The 21429-nt window shown below is 41.3% G+C and overlaps 1 protein-coding gene across 1 annotated transcript; it reads right to left on the bottom strand.

Moving 5' to 3' along the window:
• Positions 1–3922: 3922 nt before the first annotated feature.
• chchd1 (coiled-coil-helix-coiled-coil-helix domain containing 1) lies at positions 3923–8263 on the bottom strand. Its single transcript, XM_015945531.3, has 3 exons — positions 7920–8263; positions 5283–5401; positions 3923–4095 (listed from the first exon to the last, which is right to left on the bottom strand). The coding sequence occupies exons 1-3, from the start codon at positions 8056–8058 to the stop codon at positions 3985–3987; spliced, it is 369 nt and encodes a 122-aa protein (XP_015801017.3). The 5' UTR covers positions 8059–8263; the 3' UTR covers positions 3923–3984.
• Positions 8264–21429: the final 13166 nt, after the last annotated feature.

Raw genomic sequence — 21429 nt, forward strand, 5'->3', positions numbered from 1 at the left:
TCCAGCGATGCGTCCTTTTTGGATTAGTTTGTCACTGAAGTAAGGAGTCGCTTACAGCATTACCTAAATACATGACATCACACTTGTGTACTTCTGCTTCCACACACGAGTTTCATCACATTAAATTAAATTGTAATAAGCAAGCGCCCCATATAAATTCTACTAATTGATTTTCTTGGTTAATCTGACACTTGGTTTAATAACCTCGAAACAGCAGCCGTGGACGCCGAAAAAGGGTCGACCTCTGGGACACCAACATTGCGGATATTTTGACGTCTAGAACAAGACTCCAAGTCGTCACATTTATCCTCGTCTCGCCACAGCTTTGGTTAGATGATCCACTTTTCCCTGGAGGCCAACGACATCATCAGTGAAGGTGGACAAGGACTGCACTATTTCAGCTACCGTTACCTTTAGCCCAGTGAAGTTCTCCTGCATTGCTGACAAGCCAGAGGATAATTCCTTTTTGAAGGAGAGAAGCTCTGACTTGATGGAGGAAAGGCTTTCGCCAAGAACCACTTGTTCTAACCCCTCACAAATTGATGCCTTAGTTCATCGTGTTAATTCCTCTTTACGTGTGGCATTAGATGATGTTACCCCTTTAAAAAAGAAGGTAATTAGGGACAGGAAGTTGGCTCCCTGGTTTAATTCTCATTTACGAGCCTTAAAACAAAACTCTAGGAAATTGGAAAGAACATGGCGCTCTACGCACCATGAGGAGGCCTACCTATCCTGGAAAAATAGTCTTGTGCTTTATGAAAATAAGCTTCAACAAACTAGAACTGCTTATTTCTCAGCATTAATTGAGGAGAATAAGCATAATCCTAAATTTATTTTCAGTACAGTTGCTAAACTTACACAGAATCACAGCTCTGAGCCATCTATTCCCTTAGCCCTCAGCAGCAATGACTTCATGGGATTTTTTTACAAGTAAAATTAATTCTATTAGAAACAAAATCTTTAACATTCTCCCTAATGCGATTTCTTCTTCCTCAGTAAGTGAGGCTTCAGAGGTGACTGTAGAACCTCATCTGTGCTTGAACCGTTTTGATCCAGTTGAGCTTTCAGAGTTATCAAAAATATTAGCTTCATCTAAACCTTCAACTTGCATTTTGGATCCAATCCCAACCAAATTATTCAAAGAAGCATTTCCTTTGGTCACTGCCCCCATTCTAGATATAATCAATCTATCCTTAGTGAATGGATATGTACCACAGGATTTTAAGGTTGCTGTAATCAAACCTTCACTTAAGAAGCCTTCTCTGGATCCAGATGACCCAATGAATTATAGACCAATATCTAACCTTCCATTTTTATCCAAAGTCCTGGAGAAAATAGTGGCCATCCAAGTATGTGAGCATCTAAACACTAATGATCTGTTTGAGGAATTTCAGTCTGGTTTTAGAGAGTATCACAGCACTGAAACTGCATTAGTGAGAGTTACAAATGATATTCTCATGGCCTCAGATAAGAATCTTGTGTCTGTTCTAGTCTTGTTAGATCTCAGTGCTGCCTTTGACACAGTTGATCACAATGTTCTTTTAGAAAGACTTGAACATGTTGTAGGGATCAAAGGAACAGCGTTAGGCTGGTTTAAATCCTACCTGTCTGACAGATTTCATTTGGTAAATGTACATAACAAATCTTCTTCATACTCCAGGGTTACTTGCGGAGTACCACAGGGTTCAGTGCTTGGACCAATTCTTTTTACTATATATATGCTCCCAATTGGTAAAATCATTAGACAGCATGGGATAAACTTCCACTGTTATGCTGACGACACTCAGCTATATTTATCCATTAACCCTGATGAACCTAATCGGTTGGGTACATTACAGGCTTGTCTTGAGGACATAAAACATTGGATGACTCTAAACTTTTTGCTTTTAAATCAAGACAAGACGGAAGTTCTCATCTTTGGACCAGAAATCCAGAAAAGGAAATTGCTTAGTCAATCGCCTGACCTGAATGGCATTACATTAATCTCTGAGAACAAAGTAAGGAACCTTGGTGTTATCTTTGACCAGGACATGCCATTCAAATCCCAGGTTAAACAGGTTTGTAGGATTTCCTTTTTCCACCTTCGGAATATTGCTAGGATTAGAAGCATCCTTTCCAGGAGTGATGCTGAAAAATTAGTTCATGCATTTATTACATCAAGACTGGATTACTGTAATTCATTACTCTCAGGAAGTCCACAGAATGTAGTTAAAAGTCTTCAGCTTGTCCAAAATGCTGCAGCTAGAGTTCTGATGAGAATTAAAAAGAGATCATATCTCTCCTGTCTTGGCTTCCCTACATTGGCTACCTGTTAAATTCAGAATAGATTTTAAGATCCTCCTTCTCACATACAAAGCTCTTAATAATCAAGCTCCATCATACATCAGTGATATGATTGTTCCATACATTCCTAACCGAGCACTTCGCTCTCAGACTGCAGGTCTACTGGTGGTTCCCGGAATATCTAAAATTAGGATGGGAGGCAGACACTTTGTCTACATTTATGACTAGGCTTAAAACATTTTTATTTGATAGGGCCTATGGTTAAAATCTGATGTTAGCCTAAATCAGGACAAGTGGGGGAGTAGAGGGAGGTGGAGTGTACAGTCGGTAAAGACGGCTCTCCCTTGCCCTGACTCCAACATGCCTCCATCTAAATAGGATAGATTATCCAAAGTTTTCTCTGTAGTTATGCTGCTATAGGCTTAGACTGCTGGAGGATATACTGACCACTTTCCACACTACTACTTTCTTCTACAATCTGCTCTTTAACTGTATTACTTTCTGCAATTTCAGCTGTTAACTTTATTTTTTCTCTAAGTGTTTTTCCCCCCAGAAGAAGCTACAACGATGTTCTGCTGAGCTGTGGTGGCCTCATGGAGGGGGTCATTGTCTAACACTGCGGCTAACTACTTAAACATTCTCCCTCTCCTGATAATAATTTTTTGCTTTCCTTGACATTGGACGTGCTACTGCTGGTTTACCCATTTAATTAGAGATCCACTAGGATAAATACAATAAAGTTTATCTCACCAAATAGAATATTTACTAAGACATCACAATAGAACTGCAGACACATTATTTATTGTGTGTGTGTGTGTGTGTGTGTGTGTGCTCTGTCTTCTCGATCCCCAGTGAGTCATGGAGGATGGCTGCTTATACTGAGCCAGGATTCTCTGGAGGTTTCTTCCTGTTAAAAGGGAGTTTTCCTCTCCACTGTCACTGCATGCTTGCTTAGTATGAGGATTGCTGTATAGTCACTGACACTAGTCAGTGACTTGATGCAATTTGCTGGGTTCCTTATGTAGGACACATTATTTCTGATTGGCTTAATGAACTGTGAATTGGAATGTTTATTATGTGAAGTGCCTTGAGACGACTCTTGTCGTGATTTGGCGCTATATAAATAAACTTGAATTGAACTCCCATTTTAAGGACAGCAAAATCCTCCTGAAGGGCTGAAAGCAGTTCGGACTTGAGCACGCTGACATCACTGGATTTGAACGTCTCCGATATGGGAGATGACTCTGCACAGGTCGAGGGCTCTCCGCGAGAAGCGGGCTGCAGGTGAGGCTGGATCGTACTGCTTTGTTTAGTCAACTTTGGTGGCATTTCGGAGAGCGAACCATCAGTATTTTATTGCAAAATGATTTAACTATCGCATGGAGCCAAAAAAAAAAGAAAGAAATGCCCAATCATAAATACTGAAAAAAGTTAGCTCTGCAGGAGCTCGCCAAACGCTACTAACTCCTCGCCGCCATTAGCCGGAAGTTGGGAAAACGCATTTCTGACCCATGTGTGAAACCAAATTCCAGTCCCATACTGGCTGTGTAGGGCCGGGTTTACCTGAAGGGTCAACATCACAAAATACAAACACCAGCTAATAATGCTGAGTCACCATGAGACAGAGGTTACACAATAATTATGTACATACATTTATTTAAACAACACATACAGAAAGTACCACAACGATTCTCGACAGTTTTAAATCTCAGTCCTCAGGTTGGGAAACCTCTTCAGCAGGGTGGTGGCTTGTTTTGGTGGCAGACGGCCTCCCGTCACGCTGCTCAGTTCACCTTTACTCTTCATCGCCGCCTGGAAACAAACAGGAATAATGATCACTGACTGAGGAAAAATCAGCTTAATGAGCGGCTGTAAGTAAGAATGAAATCCTGTGGTCAGATTTGGTTTCTGCAGTTCATGTACCAAAAAATCAAGAGCTCTCTGAGTGACTGCTCCGTTTCATGGATGTTGCCAGCTACGGCTCAGCGCCAGAAGATTCCAGATGAGGAGCGGAGACGAGTCACATGTAGGAAGTTGATAAGTAGATGCAGTTGTGCCAACAATTTAACACTTCCTGGTGTGTGTGCGTGCGCGTGTGTGTGTTTTTACCATTTCTCAAAGAATGTGAATGAAAGCAAAAAGCTTTTTTCACTCCTGGTCAGTGACGTGAAGCGATTTGTTGTGGCTATTTGAAATAAAATGTTTGAACTCAGTTCAAACCAGAACAAAATAAAACACCAAAATGACTTGAAAAGTTTAGTGTTTTTGGACTGAAACACACACACACACAACTTGACACAAATGGCTTACAAACATAGTGATGGTTGGATGGGTTCTCATAGGTTAGATGCCCGCCCCCGAGGTGGACGGCAATTAATTTTGATGGTTAGCAAACACCTGAGCTAGCTTTGTTCTGCTTTTCCAGGGATCCACTGATTGCCTTTTCTTGTTCAATTTCTTTTGCCCTTTCCTCACATCTTTTGCTTTTATCATTTTTATGATTTTTTTGTCATTTTTTAATTTCTTTGTTTTTGATCATTTTTGTTCCTGAGTTAAGTTTTTATTTATCGCAAGTTATATAGTCATTGCAATATTAATTACGGTTATCGAATATCGCAGGTTTTCCTAATATCATGCAGCCCTAGTGCGGAAACATCCAACGCCGTTATGCGTCGATGCAAGGGCTCTCCGGTGGGCTCACAGAGGATGACAGAGGCAAGCGCCAATTTTTAAACATTTGTCGAAAGGAGCGGAGACCCCAAGTTTGTGATTGGTCAGAACGCTGCATCCTGTAAAATTGTCACCAGCACCGCGGCCGCCCCATTAAAAGAAAAAAGACATTTAGCGGCAGACCCAGAACAGATTGAACAAAGGGCAAATTTATCCGTGTTATAAATCAGGCTTAAGTGTTCTGGGGGTGGGGGGGGGGGTCTGCATTATGTAACCAAGGCAACAATACGGTTACAGACATGGTTCGAGGGTGAAACATGCATACGTACCTGAGCTTTATGAACACAAGAGTAGAAAGAGTCAATCTCAGTAGAACACAGACCGTCCACAAAGTTGTTCTGTTTCCAACAAGCCATCAGAACAGACATCTCAGTGATGCAGGTGGCCTCTGTGAAAGTAAAGATTCACCTTTAGGTCAAGTTCCAGATCTGTTGTTTTACACATGATGAGCACAGTTACTACACAGGTCTACACAAGATGCCGTCCCTCCCCAGCTCAGTGCAAAAAAACTCAGGTCCTGTATTTGTGTGTATATAGAGCCTCCTTAAGAGTTCTACCACCCCCCAGCAGCAGTAGCTCAGGATGTAGAGCGGGCTGTCCAGTAATCACTGATTGTAGGATTGATCCCAGTTCCTGGCAGAAAATGCTACTGTTGTGTTCTTTGGCTAAACACCTAACCGGGGCTGCCACGATTAGTCGACTCGTCACAACGATGTCGACAGACAAAATAGTCAACCATTAATTTAATAGTCGACGCGTCAATTATTTGCTTAAACATTTTTTTTACTCTGGTCTGCTGCAGGACGTTTGGCGGTTGCTTCCTGTCTCTCTGCTCAACGCACATTTCGTAGTCACCATCCGGGTCAGTTGCTACTTTAGCTCCGAGGCGCATGCGCAGTAGTGCCCATCCAGATCAGCCTTCATCACCGGAGAAAGAAAACATGGCGAGTTGACAACGTGGCTCATAAGTTTGGGAGCATGATACAGATTCAAATAAAGGCGAAACTCCTTTCACAGGAGCACATCGGTGATGCACGAGCATCTTCAGAGGAAGCACGCCATGGCAGAGAACAAAGAGTCGCCTCGGTAGGTTTACCTTGTCAGCTGCTAATATCAACAGTTACTTGTATTCATAGCTGTAGCCACACCAGTAGTGGTGGTGATTTTATAACCTTTAGAACATGTTTATATTTCACCTATTTTTGTTCTTATTACAAACACTAATGATTTATTTCATCCTGCTACGTTACAGTGTTACTAAAAGTTCTCCTCTTCAGTGGACCAGTTTGTTACGTGAACACCTCAGCAAGCTAACGTCCTGACCGGGGCCTTTGTGAGCATGTTCCAATCCAATCCAATCCAATTTTATTTATAAAGCGCATTCACAAGGCATTACAACCAAACAAGGCGCTGTACACTAAAAATGTTAGTTAATTAAACAGGCGTTATATAAACATGTCGAACACAGATAAAAGATAAAAAGGAAATACAACAAAATTCCCAAAAATAACAGCTAAAAATCAATAAGACACAGGGTGAATAAAAATAGGAAAAAATTTTTTACAAAGAACCTCAATAATACGGAAGTCGATAATTGTGGAGTCCATTTTTAAACAGTGCAGATGTCAGTGAGGTCCATAATTATGTTGTATATGCTAGGTTAAAGTAGTGAGTTTTCAGGCGTGATTTAAAAATGCTAGCTGTTGGTGCTTGCCTCACTAGCAGTGGTAATGCGTTCGGTAATGTTGTAATGTTGGTCGGTATCAAGGTTTCAGAGATGATTAAGCGGTTAAAACCAGGTTACCATGGCAACTACCTACAGTGTGATCCCATTTTACCACCATGATGGAAAAGAAATTTGAAACAACCTTTAAGGTGTGTGTGTGTGTGTGTGTGGTCTTGTTCTGTGTGAAAACGTAGCAGTACAAGTGATAATGCTGCAGGATTTCATAATTTTATCCTTCTCAGCAGCAGCACTGCAGGTGCTCTCCATGTCCCAAATGTGCGTAAGCCAGGTCCTTAGTCAACTTAAAGTTGCACACATTTTCCCGCTAACTTTTCTTTCATAAAATTCCAAAGTTTGTGTGGAAAGTTGCTTACGCAGTTTTCCGACCGTGTTTTGTGCGTAAGCAAGCCTGATAAATGAAGTCCCCGGTAAATAAACTAACTTTAATATCTTTTATCTTTACGGTAAAGCAGACCCTCAGAGCTGTAGGATAGAGCTGAGGAAAATAATCAATGCATGAGATGCTGACATAACCGATTCTGCATCGTAGAAAAGTATGCCATAATGTATTCTAGTGGAATGGAGTTTTGTTATTTTAATGGCTGCACCAGCGTAGCGCCCAGATCTGTCAGAGTGGGTGTCCTCCACATTTACCGGGTAGGAGCATTTGGACGCTGACTGGTGCCTGTGCCCCGAGTTGTCTTCAGCCCTCCAGAGGAGGTGCTTACGAGCCCTTTGAGTGACTGCTGTGCTACTTCTGTGTCTTCAGTCTGTAGTGAAGTTATTGTTACGTTAATGTGTTCCTACATCTACCTTTCCATTTGATGTTGTCACATTTAAGTGTGCTTCTGAGGAACATTCACATAATATAATACACACCAGGAAACGAAGCTGGTTGTTGTAGCGATATTACTTTTTTACAGGTGGTTATGTATTTCATCCCGGGGAATTTAGAGTGTAACACCAATGCGATAGAAGGAAGTTACGTCAGAGCCTGTGTGAAGCTTGTTGCCGCGAGTGAGTGAAAACAAAGCTTCCCGGTTGAGGGATAAAGTTCAACAGACTATACTGTGTCGTTTGCAAAGAGAAAAAAAGGCTGTATGACATTGAAGAATAAGTCTCAGTCGATGACAATTTAGTCAAGCTTTAATTGGGAATGGGGTCTGAAAGTTGTACCTACCTCCTTTTTGGGGCCTCCGGTTGGCTACGGAGTCCTTCAGAACCAGCGGTCTGTTGGGTTTGAGGACCGGTTTCCCGTTCTGCCTACTGAGCAGCCTGGCGACTTTCTCTTGGAACTGAATACCTCCCTGCGTATTCATCTCTACCTGGAACCCTCCGAAGCTGGACCTAGCTCCGCAGACTACACGGATAAACCAGCCTGGAACAGCTCACAGCCCAGCTAGCTTGTCACGAGGAGGAGGACGACGACCTTCTCGCGACACTTACGTTCTCCAGGAGACGTCATTTGGAATCGTAGGATGTCCCAGGAAGATCCTGCCTTTCTCGCCTCTGATTGGCCAGAAGAGCTCCACTACAATTGGCTATTTCATTTAGCAGCAAACTGTCTTCCCAGCTAGAAAGCAGACTGCCCTCCTTCCTTCAACAGAACAGCTGTTTTGGAATTTTGTAAAGAAAATGTGAACTTTAGTTAATAACCATTCTGTCCTGTTTTGTAAAATAATTTTTGATGTTTATTTAAAAAAACTGAAAAACGTAAAACGTGAACTTACAATGAATCTCGTTACATTTATTATGCTGTTGGACTTACTTTACATCAAGCATTGAGGTTAGCTTATCAAAGCCAAGTACATACAAGTATAATAGTATTTTTAGCCTGTATTTGTTTTATTGTTGTTATGGTGTCTGTTTGGTCAATATTTGTGTTGTTTTAAAGTGCTTTATAAATAAATTGCTTGCTTGCTAAACATGTGCCTTACTTGGGTGTAACGTATAAAACTGCCCTTTGTTGCCCAGCTGTGTGCAGCAGGTCTGTTTCTCTTCTAGAATAATGAAAACAGGTCAAGCTCATAATCAGGGACGAAATTTTGATTTCAGAAGTGGGGGGGACACAGCAGGCTTGTGCGGATTTGGGGTGGGGGGTGTTATGTAAAGACCCCTTGACACGTCACGTGCCCATCTCAATAATTTTTCCATCCTCATATATATATATATATATATATATATATATATATATATATATATATATATATATCAAAGTTAAAAAATGTACAACTCTATTATTATTTTTATTTATTATCATTATTGAAGTGCAGTTTTGGCTGTTGACAATGGATAGGCCATTGTATTTATTGTTTTGGGTCTTTTTTATTGTTTTTGGTGCAACATTTTCTAACAGAGAGTGAGATTCCTTTTTTATTCAATTTTTGTTTGTTATTTTTATTCATTTAGAAGTTCTGGTTCTGGACATTTCAGTGTTAAATGAAGGTTTATTTGTTGCATTTTAAAGGGTGTACTTGCATTATTATGATATATTAACATTATATTAGTGGTTATTTTGGTCTAGATAATGTTGACAATGATATCGTTTATCATCAACAATTTGTTGGACAAAATATCATCCAGCAAAATGTGTTACTTTCCCAGGCCTAGTCAAAAGTATAAAAATTATTTATACATAAACGGTCCCTCCTGAGATCTGGCCGTTTGTTCATTTGCTGTGTTAGAGGACATGCGGAACTAATGTTTTACACATGATCATCACCCTAACATTTGAGTGTATGAAAACATATTAAATGTTTTTTCCCTTAAAAGTGTTTAAACAGTTGTTGCATTTCAACACACAAAAAATAAATGGAAAAAATAAGATAAATCTAATGAAAAGTGTACATCTTTGACATTAAGCTTAAAAAAATCTGTTGACGATGATGATACTGTTCATTTTTCAGAGCTTTTTAATGTGAACATATACATTGCAATAGATAAGTTTACAATAAAGTTAAATGATAAAAGTTTTGAAGTTACACTTCTACTACTACTACTACTAGTAATAATAATTATGATGATAATAGTAATAATAATAAAACAATAATTATAATAATACGAATAAATTGTGTCTGAGGAGTCCGTTATGTGGAGGAGATGAGTTTGTAAAAGTTAGTTTTGAGTATGTTTGTGAAGGAGGAGGTGAGTCTGAGCTTAATGCAGGGGTGTCACATGTTCCAACTTAAGTTTGGACTTTGAAAGAAGTCTCTTATATCCACTTTTCGTTTTCTTGACATGCTGCCTCCTGGCTGTGCCTAACTACCAAAAACTCACAAATGAACAGTTGTTCAAATGTTATGTAATGGAAGCTGAGCTGAGCTGATATTACACAGCGTCTAGTTGACGATGTGACTCAGTACCGGTGTTCCCTAGCGGCTCCAAACTAGCAAAACAACGTGAGCACGTTCGGACTGTTTCCAACTTGAGTGACAGCAGCAACAGCCAATAATACGTTAGCAATTATCAGCAGAGCCAATAGATTAGCTTTTGGGTGGGTCTAATAGTAAACCGGTTTCCGTTTCGGTCCTAGTGCTCAACCAAATCCATTTAATGGAGCGTAATATTGTTTTTGGACGGAAAAAAGTGCAGGGGACCAAAACTGCCTTTTGAAAAAGTGGGGGGGACATGTCCCCCCCGTCCCCCCCCAAAATTACGTCCCAGCTCATAATCAATCAGCTTTGAATAAAATTTTGATTAAATGAGACACATTTAGTCAGATGATGAGAGATGTGCTCCATAAGCCACAATAAGTAAACAGGGCTGGGGTGTGGGTGCGCTGACCTCTTGTTCCCCACTCACTGACCAATGTGTGTGTGTGTGTGTGTGTGTGTGTGTGGGGGGGGGGGGGGGGGGTGTATTCATCGTAGGTGTGGCGTGAAAGAGCGTGTTGAGGGTAAAATGTACGGCAAGCCGATAGGATCACTAATTCCCTACTTTTGAATGATGTGTTTCAGAGAGTCATAAAAAAACGGTGTTTTATCTGGTCATTGAATGCCGCACTGAGACACTGCCATTGTGCCCTCACAAACAAAGGCCCAATCTCAATACTCGCACTTGCACCCTTCAATTTCACGTTCCCGGCCAGGGGTGTGTAGCAGGGCCGTGCAGAGACATTTGACGGGGCGGGTGCTCAAAGTAAAAAAAGGGGCACTAATAGAGCAATCCAACAAGTTAGAAAATTCAGATGATGAGACCCTTGGGTTCAAACAACATAATAAAAATATATCAATTAGTGTCATTAGTGTTAATGTTAGTTCATAAATAATAGTTTTAGTTTTTAAAGCTGACTTATATCTAGAGATGTTACATCCACATTTTAGCCCCTGATCCGAGTCCAAGTTGTTTGATTTTTGATTATCTTTCAATACTGAGTCCTGTTCTGATACCAGGTGGTGATGCAACGCATTATAAAAGAAGAAAGAAGTCGTCCTTCTGTCTGTATTTGTCATTTTGTTATTTTAGCCTGAAAAGGTCACTCATTCAGGAAGTATATTTAACAGAAATCAAGATTCAAGATACTTTATTGCTATTGCACAAGTGTACAACCAAAGATATTTTGTGCTTACTAAAGACAGCTCTAGTAAGAGGTCGTAAAATAAATGTAAAATAAATGCACCACAGAGACTTATCCAGTGTGATCTATGGCTATGTTAGCTGAGATCTTTTTCCTGTCAGTAGAAAATTCTTGATCCCATTCCATGATCTCACTGAACTTAACACTAAACATGAGAGGTCTGCTACCAACCTAACAACAACACCCTTTACACAAAGGCACCATCATCACATACGTGGCAGGAGTCTCAGAGAAACTTAGAAGAATCTTCTCCAAACACAACATCCCGGTAAACTTTAAACCCAACAACACCCTCAGACCGAACCTGGTCCATCCAGAAGGCAAAACACCCAAATAGAAGCTCAGTGGGGTCGTTTATGCAGTCCAGTGTAGTGAGGACTGTCCAGATGTTTACATTAGAGAAACTAAACAACAATTACACAAGAACACAACACAGGAGAGCCGCCTCTTCAGGTCAACACTCTGCAGTCCACCTTCACCTGAAGGACAAGGGACACATCTTTGAAGATGACAAAGTCCACATTCTGGACAGAGAAGATAGATGATTTGAGAGGAGTAAATAAAGCTATCTATGTAAAAACGTGAAAACCCCACTTTAAATAGGGGAGGGGCTTAGATTTAACCTTTCCAGTACTAATAATGCAGCTTTGAATCTCATTCAGTTTCAGTCTAGGTCACACCTTCCTGCATCTAATCAACACGATGACTCAACACCAATAGAGGCTAACCACTCATCAGGAGATGGAGAGGCGGGGTACTCAGAGTAGTTTCTGCTCTATAAATAACAACAGACAGCTACAGCTTATAAGCCTGACTCTCCCATATTCCAGTTAGAACTGACAAAGCTCCTCAGAGGAGAATTGAAATGTTTTAAAGAAACCAAAGAAGTCCAGTTGCCTTCATTTGAACTCTTTGGAGTAAAAGTCAATAATAAAAAATACATAATAAAGTAATAAAACGTATTTAATTATGCTCACATTCACTTTTACCATCTCTTTGTGGGAAGCGGAAAATTTATCACGGTTAACCCTCTTATGACCATTAATATAACTGGTATTTTTTGTTTTCTTTTATGGCTTTAAAATTGTAACAAAAGTGCAAAATGTTTGTAACTCGGCTGGACCACAAGACATAGATCCAAAGGTGATCTGAGATGGCCGGAGAGTTGATATACTGTAGAGCAGCAGAGCAAGAAAACCAGGATCAGCAGCAGGTACTCGACAATCCGGTAAGAGCAGGTGCACATCAGGATACACTGGGTCCACAGGCAGAGGCTCAGGTGAAGGGAAGCAGTAGAGCGGGGAGACGAGCCCTACCACCCAGAGAACGTTGGCGTACGTAGGGGTCTACTCCACCAACTCTCCAGGACTTCTGCAGCTTCCGTGGCAAAACCAGGGCAGGGTGGGCAGCAAGGACAGGAGACTGGGTTTGACCACCCGGTAACAGCTAGGATGCGCCGAAACTCTCAGTAACAAAACTCCTTCTGCTGGAATGAAGACAAAGCAAAAAAATATCCTCCAAGCAGGTGTTAAACCTCACCACAGGTCCAAGTTGGTCAGATCCTTCTGTAACGACACAATGTAGACGGTGGTGGACCCATGTGTGGTGGAGCTGGACCAGGAGGCAGAAATGCCAGCTCAGGTAAAATAAATGGATTTAATGAATAATGGCAGGTAGGATGATTCAGCAGGAGCAATGTAACAGGGTGAAAACACAACAATGATCTGACAGAGGACAAGTGCAAAACAGGGGGTATCAATACACAAGGATAATCAGAAACACATGGGTAGGATAACAAGGGGCAGGTGAGTCCAATAAACAACTAATTAGGGGTAGACGAGACCAAGAGTCAGAGGGGTTGGAGCAGATCCTGATACCGGGTACCACTCTTCTCCACCACAAACAGGTAAAAGAGACTACAATTTGCACCAGCTCACCAAAATTGGACAGTTGAAGACTAGAAAAATGTTGCCTGGTCTGATGAGTCGATTTCTGTTGAGACATTCAAATGGTAGAGTCAGAATTTGGCGTTATCAGAATGAGAACATGGATCCATCATGCCTTGTTACCACTGTGCAGGATGCTGCTGGGGGTGTAATGGTGTGGGGGATGTTTTCTTTGCACACTTTAGGCTCTTTAGTACCAACTGGGCATCGTTTTAATGAAAAGGGCAACCTGAGCATTGTTTCTGACCATGTCCATCCCTTCATGATTACCGTGTACCCATCCTCTGATGGCTATTTCCAGCAGGATAATGCACTGTGTTATAAAGCTCCGGTCATTTCAGACTGGTTTCTTGAACATGACAATGTGTTCACTGTACTACAATGGCCCCCCACAGTGACCAATCTCAACCCGATTGAGCATCTTTGGGATGTGGTGGAATGGGAGCTTCGTGCCCTGGATGTGCATCCCACAGATCTCCATTGTAATTTCATGAAGGTTCTGATTTGTGCCAAAGGTCACATTTGCCCAGCTGGGTCAAGCAGGGTCAAGCAGTACTTTGAATCCACAGATTAAACCCAAGGAGCGACGGTGTCTGCTCAAGACCATAACGTCATATCTGTCGTTCCGTCCCAGAAGAAGGACACTTCAAGCCACGATGATAATAATTAGATACTAATTAATGAACTCATTGTTTTTTTACTGTTTAATATAATCATTACAACATGATCACTTGGTTCATTATAAAGGTATCTTAATTACATGAAATGGATTATTATGCTTTGGGTATAATAATGATTAATTATAATGATTATAAAGATGTGTTCAGCAAAGAAGACCTTCACCCTATTCAGCGAACACAGAGTTCAGATAAACAATAACTGCATCACATGTTTTTGACGCATGAGCAAGCTTTCTTCCGGAGAGAGTGGGAGTGGTTCTGAGAGAGTTTGGTAAGACTAACCATCACAGGTTTCACGTCCAGTTCTGGAACAAGACATCATCCTGAGGAGTCAGGGACGGCTGCCCTGAACCTCTGCCAAGCTGTTCTGTCACGCCGACAAGAATGGCTAAAGAACAAACGAAACAAACCAACTAACGAAGACTCTACCAGAGTCATTGATTTCTGAAGTTAAGTTAAATATGAGAACGTTCATCTGCCAAACGCTTTGTAAGCCGTGTACCCAGGACGTCTCTGGACCGGACCATCGGACACTTGCGTCTCCTCTACCAGCTTAAGTGTCACCTTGGATGAAACCCATCCTCCTGATGTCCGGATCCACAAAGGGGGCCCTGTTTGGGTGAGGTAGAACACGACAGATGACGTTTGATGCTGTCTTCTCTTGAAATAACTAAGTTATCTGCAAAACATCATTTTCACCCTGAACGCTTTCATTCCCTCTGAAAGAAACCTTCTGAGAACTTCATTCATGCATGCATCCAAAACTCATCATTCTCAAATTAGTTTTCCATCCAACACAGGTTTGCATTTAAACAAGTTTAATGTCCATTATGCAATCAAAGCATGTCCAGGAAATACTGCCAGGAAAATTGCACTTTTTTCAGATAAAGAGGACTTTATATAATTATATTTAATTAGGTTGATTAACCCTCCTCTTTTCCTGGGACATTTCCACTGTTCACTTCGTTTTACACATCAAGGGATCATTTATGTCTGACCAAACAGAGAAGAAACACTTTAAATGTTGAAATTTAAAGTCCTCTTTAACTGAAAAGAGTGCAATTTAACAGTTTTAGGAATGGGCAATGTGTCTTTTCTGGAAGTCAAATATGGTGGTCACCCTAATCATGACACATGAATTACAACAAAGTATTTTGCAGGCAGTGGATGGTGACTGGTAGCTAACCAGCAGCAGAAAGCAGTTCAATAAGCTGTTAAATGGGTGTTTTTCTGTAAAGCAGTATTTCCTGGTGTAGTGAACCTGATTAGGCTCTTTTAATTATGTAGAGTAATGGTTTATGCTCTTTTATGAAAGAGGAACCATCCTACATATTTTATAGTTTTAAGAAGACTCAAAGGTTGTTTTCATCGATAAACTGTCGATAATATCCATGGGTCTGTGTTTCAGTTCAATGAAGAGACAAGTTGAAAGTTAAAAGATTTAATTCTTCAAATTAAACTAATGATTTTGACATAACAAGCAGAGGACACAACAATCAACATTGGCAACTTTGTTGGACAATTTTTAACAGTTGATATTGTAAACTTGCTCAAATAGACCTTGTTTTGGAGGTGCTGAAGATTGAGAGTGATGTGATGTGATTATGGATGCGTGTGTGCAAAGTGTAGTGAGAATTGAAAATGAGGTGAGATGAATGCGTGTGTGCATCTGATTTTGCTTCAGGAAGAAACAGGTGTCTGAGTGAAAAGTGATGGTTTGAATAAACTTAGGTTTTGTTGGAAAAGATGCATCAGACACTATCTCTCGTGGACTGCCTCACCGTATTCGGACCCTCCTTTTAGACCCGGGACGTCAAAGGACGATGTTTCATCCAGGGGTGACACCTCGGCTGGCAGAGAAGACGAAGGCGTGCTGCGACCCGGTCTAGAGATGACCTCGGTACACGTGATGATGAAGCGTTTGCAGATGCGCTTTCTTAAGTTTAATTACTCAGAAAATCAAAGACTCTGGACGAGTCTGCGTTAGCGGTTGCAATTCAGCTATTCCTGTCTGGCTTGACCGGAATAGCGTGAGGGGGGGGGGGGGGGAATGGAGCCGCAGCTCCGTTCCCCGTTGGCGTTGTTACAAGTCCTCCCTCTTTCGTTGTCGAACTCGAACTGAACTATCAGACCGAAACTTACCAAACCCAGTTCTCTTCTCAAAGCAAAACGTGTGCGTCAGAGCAAATGTGTTTTGGAGTTTACTGTGAGAGTTTGTGTGTGTGTGAGTGTTTGAGTGTGTAAAGGTCACCACTAAAACATCTCCAAACATTATTTAATTAAGTATGGATTCATTATAGTTATGATTACCCAAAGCATAATAATTATTCATTTGATTAAAACACATTTGTAATGAGCCAAGTGATAATACTGATCATTTAACAACTTAAAATAAAGGAAAGGAAGTTTAAGACTTTATGTTATGTTATGACTAGCTTTTCCATGGGAACACATCTTCTGGCACTGCAGGTGTTCAGATGTTATGGTTTCTCCCAGACTCGCTGGCGTTCAGGTCTTAATCTGTGGGTGAAAGTTCTCAGCGACCCAGCTCTTGACCCAGCCGAGTCAAATGACCTTTGGCACAGAAAACCCATATTTCCTCACGTTACACTGGACATGCTTTAATTGGATAAAACAGAACTGTCTGTGATTGATTGTTGGAGAGGCTACTTGTTGAGGAGAGCAGGGAGAGATTTGCATGCGCAGAGACAGAGTTGAGCCCACAGAGAGGGCTGCAGCTGCTGCACACAAGCGCAGAGCAGGTTCTGTTTGTGCAGACTCATTACTGTACGCTCAAGTTGGTGGCACTAAGTCACTCAATGAACTGGCTGGCTCGTTAATCATGTCACTTCAGGGGAGTTTTCCGACCATTTTACTTGACATCAAAGCTTTTCATTATGGTTTGCGGCATGTAAACATGCTAGCGGAGTTAGCATTAGCATGTCGGTGCGGTAGCATTTTCTCTCTCGTCTGAACTATAACCTTGAAATGTTAACGGTGTGCTGCTGTTGCTGTCTTACCCTAATGTGATGTTGAGTGACTTACATGAGCGCTGAGCAGGGTTTGCTCATCGATATATAGGTTTTGCTGTATCGCCCCGCCCCCTGACTTGTCAACAAAGCTGTCGGGGTTAAGGAAGTGGAGGAAGTCCTTTCTTGATACTTCCTGTGTGCGACGGTGTAGTTCTATATTCAATAATTATTATTTCTGTTTGACTAAAAAAACTCCTGTACCAACTACACGTGTCGTGATTGTGTTGAGCATGTAGATGTGAACAAATAAAAAAAAGTTAACTGAAAAAAATAAAATAAAACAAAATGATAGGGGGGGCTTGTGATTATTTTAGGTGGGCTGAAGTCCCCCTAAAACGGACCTAACGACGTCAGCGGCAGGGATGCTACATTTTATCATGCCCTCCGTAATGCACTGGAGTCAAAGGTTTGTTTTAACTCATCCACAAACGTATTAAAGATGCAATTAAATCCACAGAGATTACGGAACCGGGCCTCAGCCTCAGCCCCTTTTAGGGCTTTTCCTATCAACAATCCAAAGATACAGGACATTTTAGAGTCATCATCAGGAAAGGAAAATGGTGAGGACTTAAAGTAAGTAAGTAAGTAAGTAAAAGTTTATTTATATAGCGCCTTTCACAGATATAAATCACAAAGCGCTGTACAACACGATAAAGATCAGGGCAAATACCTCTAACCAATAAAAACATCAGAAAAACAATAGCAGTGATAAACGTAGAAAATAAAATCATGAGTATAAACAAAGTGAAGGTGTGAACCCGAACAAAGCCAGCTTTTTGAAACATTTAGGGAGGGAACGCCTGGATGAAAAGGTGAGTTTTTAGATGATTTTTAAAAATCTCTACAGTGTTAGAGAGACACTAGTGTGCATTGAAATAAGAAGCTTGCACAGGCACCCACCTCACCTGCATATCGTTGAGGAACTGGGGCTGGAAAGTAATGGGGGAACTACTGTCGAGGTGGGTGTTGGATGGTCAGGAAAGGAAGCAGCGTCACCTTCTGGCTGAGGAGGGCTGAACTTGCTGGCTATATCAGTCGTGAATTGTGAACTGATCCAGACGTTGTTTCGTGGCAGCCTGTTGGCCCCTAAGGCTTTGAAGAAATTAATCATGCATTTATAAAACGTTATTTTGATCAGCAACCGATCCCCTAAGAGTTTCTGCGGGGTCGGTTTGGCCAGATTGTCCTGTCATGGTTTTTCCTTTGTGAAGGTGTTTGACTCACATACGATAGGAACTCTCAGGAGACCAGGAGATGTAATACAAAATAGTTTATTAAAGAGGTCAGCAGAGACTGGTAGGGATGGGGCTAGTTCTGGAGCCGGAGATTGGACCACTGGAAGAAATGACTCGTGAAATGATGATCGGGACGAGGAGGAACATATAATATAGTGGGGAGCTTGGAGTTGAGTACAGGTGATAGGAGCGCTGTGAGCATAAAATATATATCTATAGCTTACAGCGTGATGTTGGAGGGTGGACAGGAGACGCATGGGAGGAGGACTGGAGGAGATCCAAGGGCCAGGGAGGATTCAGCCGTGGTTCTGGAGAACAGTAGAGGACTGCAGAGGCGAGTCTGAGAGGCTGGAGCCTTCAACATGAAGGTGTGAGCCAGAGCTGGGTTTTAGGAATCCTGCAAGGACAAACAGAGAGTGTTCAGGAAAAGACTAGATTTAGCCCTAGTCCACACGTAGCCGGGTTTTTTAAAAAACTAATATCCGCCCCTCCAAAAACTTGCATCCACACCACCTCGTTTTAAAAACAAACTCTGTCCACACGTCCCCGGATAAATACGTTGTTAAGGACATGCCAGACCTGTAGGCGGCAGTACTTCCCCCGTTCTTAACCTCGTCCTTCGTCTGTGGTCTTCTGCAAGGAGCAGTAATTCCGCTTGCAAAAACAAACAAGCAGAAAGCGCTTGGACAATTGATAAAGCGAGCGCAGCTCTGAGGGCCTCCATGCTGTCGGCTAGTGTAAACACAGGTCGCACATGTGATGTCAGAATTTTTTGTCGCGGAAAATGACGTTGCGGACCTTAAAACTCCGGTTTTGTCTGTCCACACGCAGACACCCAAAACGGAGAAAACACAGATCTTCACTTTGGCCGGAGTTTTTAAAAAGATCCGTTTTCGTGTCAAAAAACTCAGTTTTCATGTGGATGACAGGCCAAAACGTAGAAAAATATCTACGTTTTGGCAGATCCCCGGCTACGTGTGGACAGGGCCTTAGTTTCAAAAACTAGAACGGGTTCATGTGGCTGGATGTTACCACTAAGGCAAACAATCTGGTGTTGAGTTCTTCTTCTTCTTCCTTTCCGGTTAAATGGCGGGTGGCAACCAATTTAAGGTGCATTACCGCCACCTACTGTGCAGGAGTGTGCGTCAGAGCGAGGAGAGAAAAAAATATATATATATACATAGAAAAATAATAAAAAACTAAATTCTACTAAATACCTTAATTTTCCTAAGAAACTCTAGCACCAACGTATAAATGGACCCACTGCCATTCAACAACGTTCTCAAATTCCAAATGCCACATCCTTTATCTTTCAACCTATCTATAAATTCACCCCTAATTACATCAAACTTACTACAAAAACACAAAACATGTTCTACAGTTTCCTGTTCTGTCCCACAATCACAAAAACCTGTTTGATGTTTTCCCAAAATATGCAAAGTGCTGTTCAATCCCGAATGTCCTAATCTCAATCTCGTTATTATTGTTTGTTCCCTATTATGTAACTCCTTAAACGACCTTTTACCTACTACGTTCTGTATATTAAATAAATGTCGGCCCTTTTTATCCCTTACCCACATGTCCTGCCATTCATTCATAATTCTATCCTTAATCATTGACTTCACTTCGTTACTGCTAAAAGGGATCGGTTTCACTACTTCTAACTTTACTGCTTGCTTTGCGTAATAACCTGCTAATTCATTACCTTCTATCCCTCTGTGCGCCGGTACCCACAGAAATCTTATTTCAATCCCTAAGGCACACAACCAAAACAGGCATTCAAATATTTCTAGAAAAATATCAACTCTATTTACATTATTTCTTGAATGAAGTGCCAACAAAACTGATAAAGAATCCGTACATATTATACAATTTCTAAATCTATGTTGCTCAATCCAATCCAAACAAAAATAAATCGCCAGCATTTCAACTGCAAAAACTGACATACCATCTGGAGTTCTAATTTTCACCCCTTTACCCACCACTGGAATATAGAAAGAACAACCCGTCCTCCCACTCACAGAGTCTTTCGATCCATCTGTAAAGACTGGTATACAATTTTTTGGAACACTATCTAACCTATCATTCAAAATACTATCCCAATTACCTTTGCCCTTATTCATACACATCGTATTTTTAAGATAAAAGTCAATATCACACCTTGGAAAAAGCCAATATGGAGTCACTGAACATAAAACTGGCGTTGAGTTGCTGGTTCCCTGGCTCCTTTATTCCTCCTGTCTAATTGCGTGATTGGTTGCAGGTGTGCAGGTTGACTCTGCAGCAGAGGTGATTAGCTGGAAGGAGTCTCCCTAAAGGTCTCCATAGCCCTCCCAACAACCTGTGAAGGAAAATGTGAACAACCCACAACCCCAGAACCTGACAGTTTTTGTGTGCTTATGTGCTACAATAACTCAGAAATGTCCCAGTACGGAGAAATTTGATACATTTTAGCCAGCCACAGACACCGAACAGCTACGCGGAGTGCAACACGAAAACAGGAAGTGACACAAAATCGCCTTACTGCAGCTGCTCAACAGAGGCTTTATTTATATAGCACCGCTTTTTTTAATAGTACATTTCCTACACAAAGGCAGCTCAATGTGCTTTACAGTTAACTGTAGCCCTTTTTACAAGACCCAACATGCGGGCAAATCGGCATAATATTAGCGCAACGGTGTGTCATAAACAAGCTGTGTGAATTTTGCGACATTCATTCCGCCTTGCTTGGTAGAAATATTGCAGTAATGGTCTGTCTTATAAACAGCTATTGCACCATGGCGCAACAGAGAGAGGTGTCATGATGACATGTGGAGTTACTGCGGAGCTCGGGTCAGCAATAATGTTGAAAATGAAAGTAAACAAGGGCAATACGTTTTGCTTTTGAACAAAATCAGTTGAGATGGCAAACTGGAGTGCCGCAGCGATCCTTGAGCATCTTTCTGTTAGAGTTGAAGCTCAGATCATCAGATGCTACACATTTGCAATACAAAGCAAATTATGTCCAAGATAAACGGAAGTGCCCCATGACTGCCTAGGTCTGACCACTTGCAACAAACTGACGGCATTGTTTGTAAAAACGGCTTATGTGTGAATGTCTAAGGTGTGTTTTTTGTGAACTGAGAAATGTTTACGGGTGTTTGAAAGTGGATTTGTCACCAAGAGTTTAGTTTTAGTTTTATTTTATTTTTTTAAGCTGAGGCAGAGGACAGACCCGGACC

Source organism: Nothobranchius furzeri, chromosome 12, assembly GCF_043380555.1.
Source record: "Nothobranchius furzeri strain GRZ-AD chromosome 12, NfurGRZ-RIMD1, whole genome shotgun sequence".
NCBI classification, from domain to species: domain Eukaryota; kingdom Metazoa; phylum Chordata; class Actinopteri; order Cyprinodontiformes; family Nothobranchiidae; genus Nothobranchius; species Nothobranchius furzeri.

What these genes read in the sequence shown, in the direction of transcription:
- chchd1 (XM_015945531.3), bottom strand. Translation starts at nt 8,058, where the DNA reads ATGAATACGCAGGGAGGTATTCAGTTCCAAGAGAAAGTCGCCAGGCTG. An exon ending in CCGGAGGCCCCAAAAAGGAG is followed by an intron (nt 5,402 to 7,919) that starts GTAGGTACAACT and finishes TTACTTTCACAG; the next exon opens with AGGCCACCTGCATCACTGAG. An exon ending in CTTGTGTTCATAAAGCTCAG is followed by an intron (nt 4,096 to 5,282) that starts GTACGTATGCAT and finishes GTTTGTTTCCAG; the next exon opens with GCGGCGATGAAGAGTAAAGG.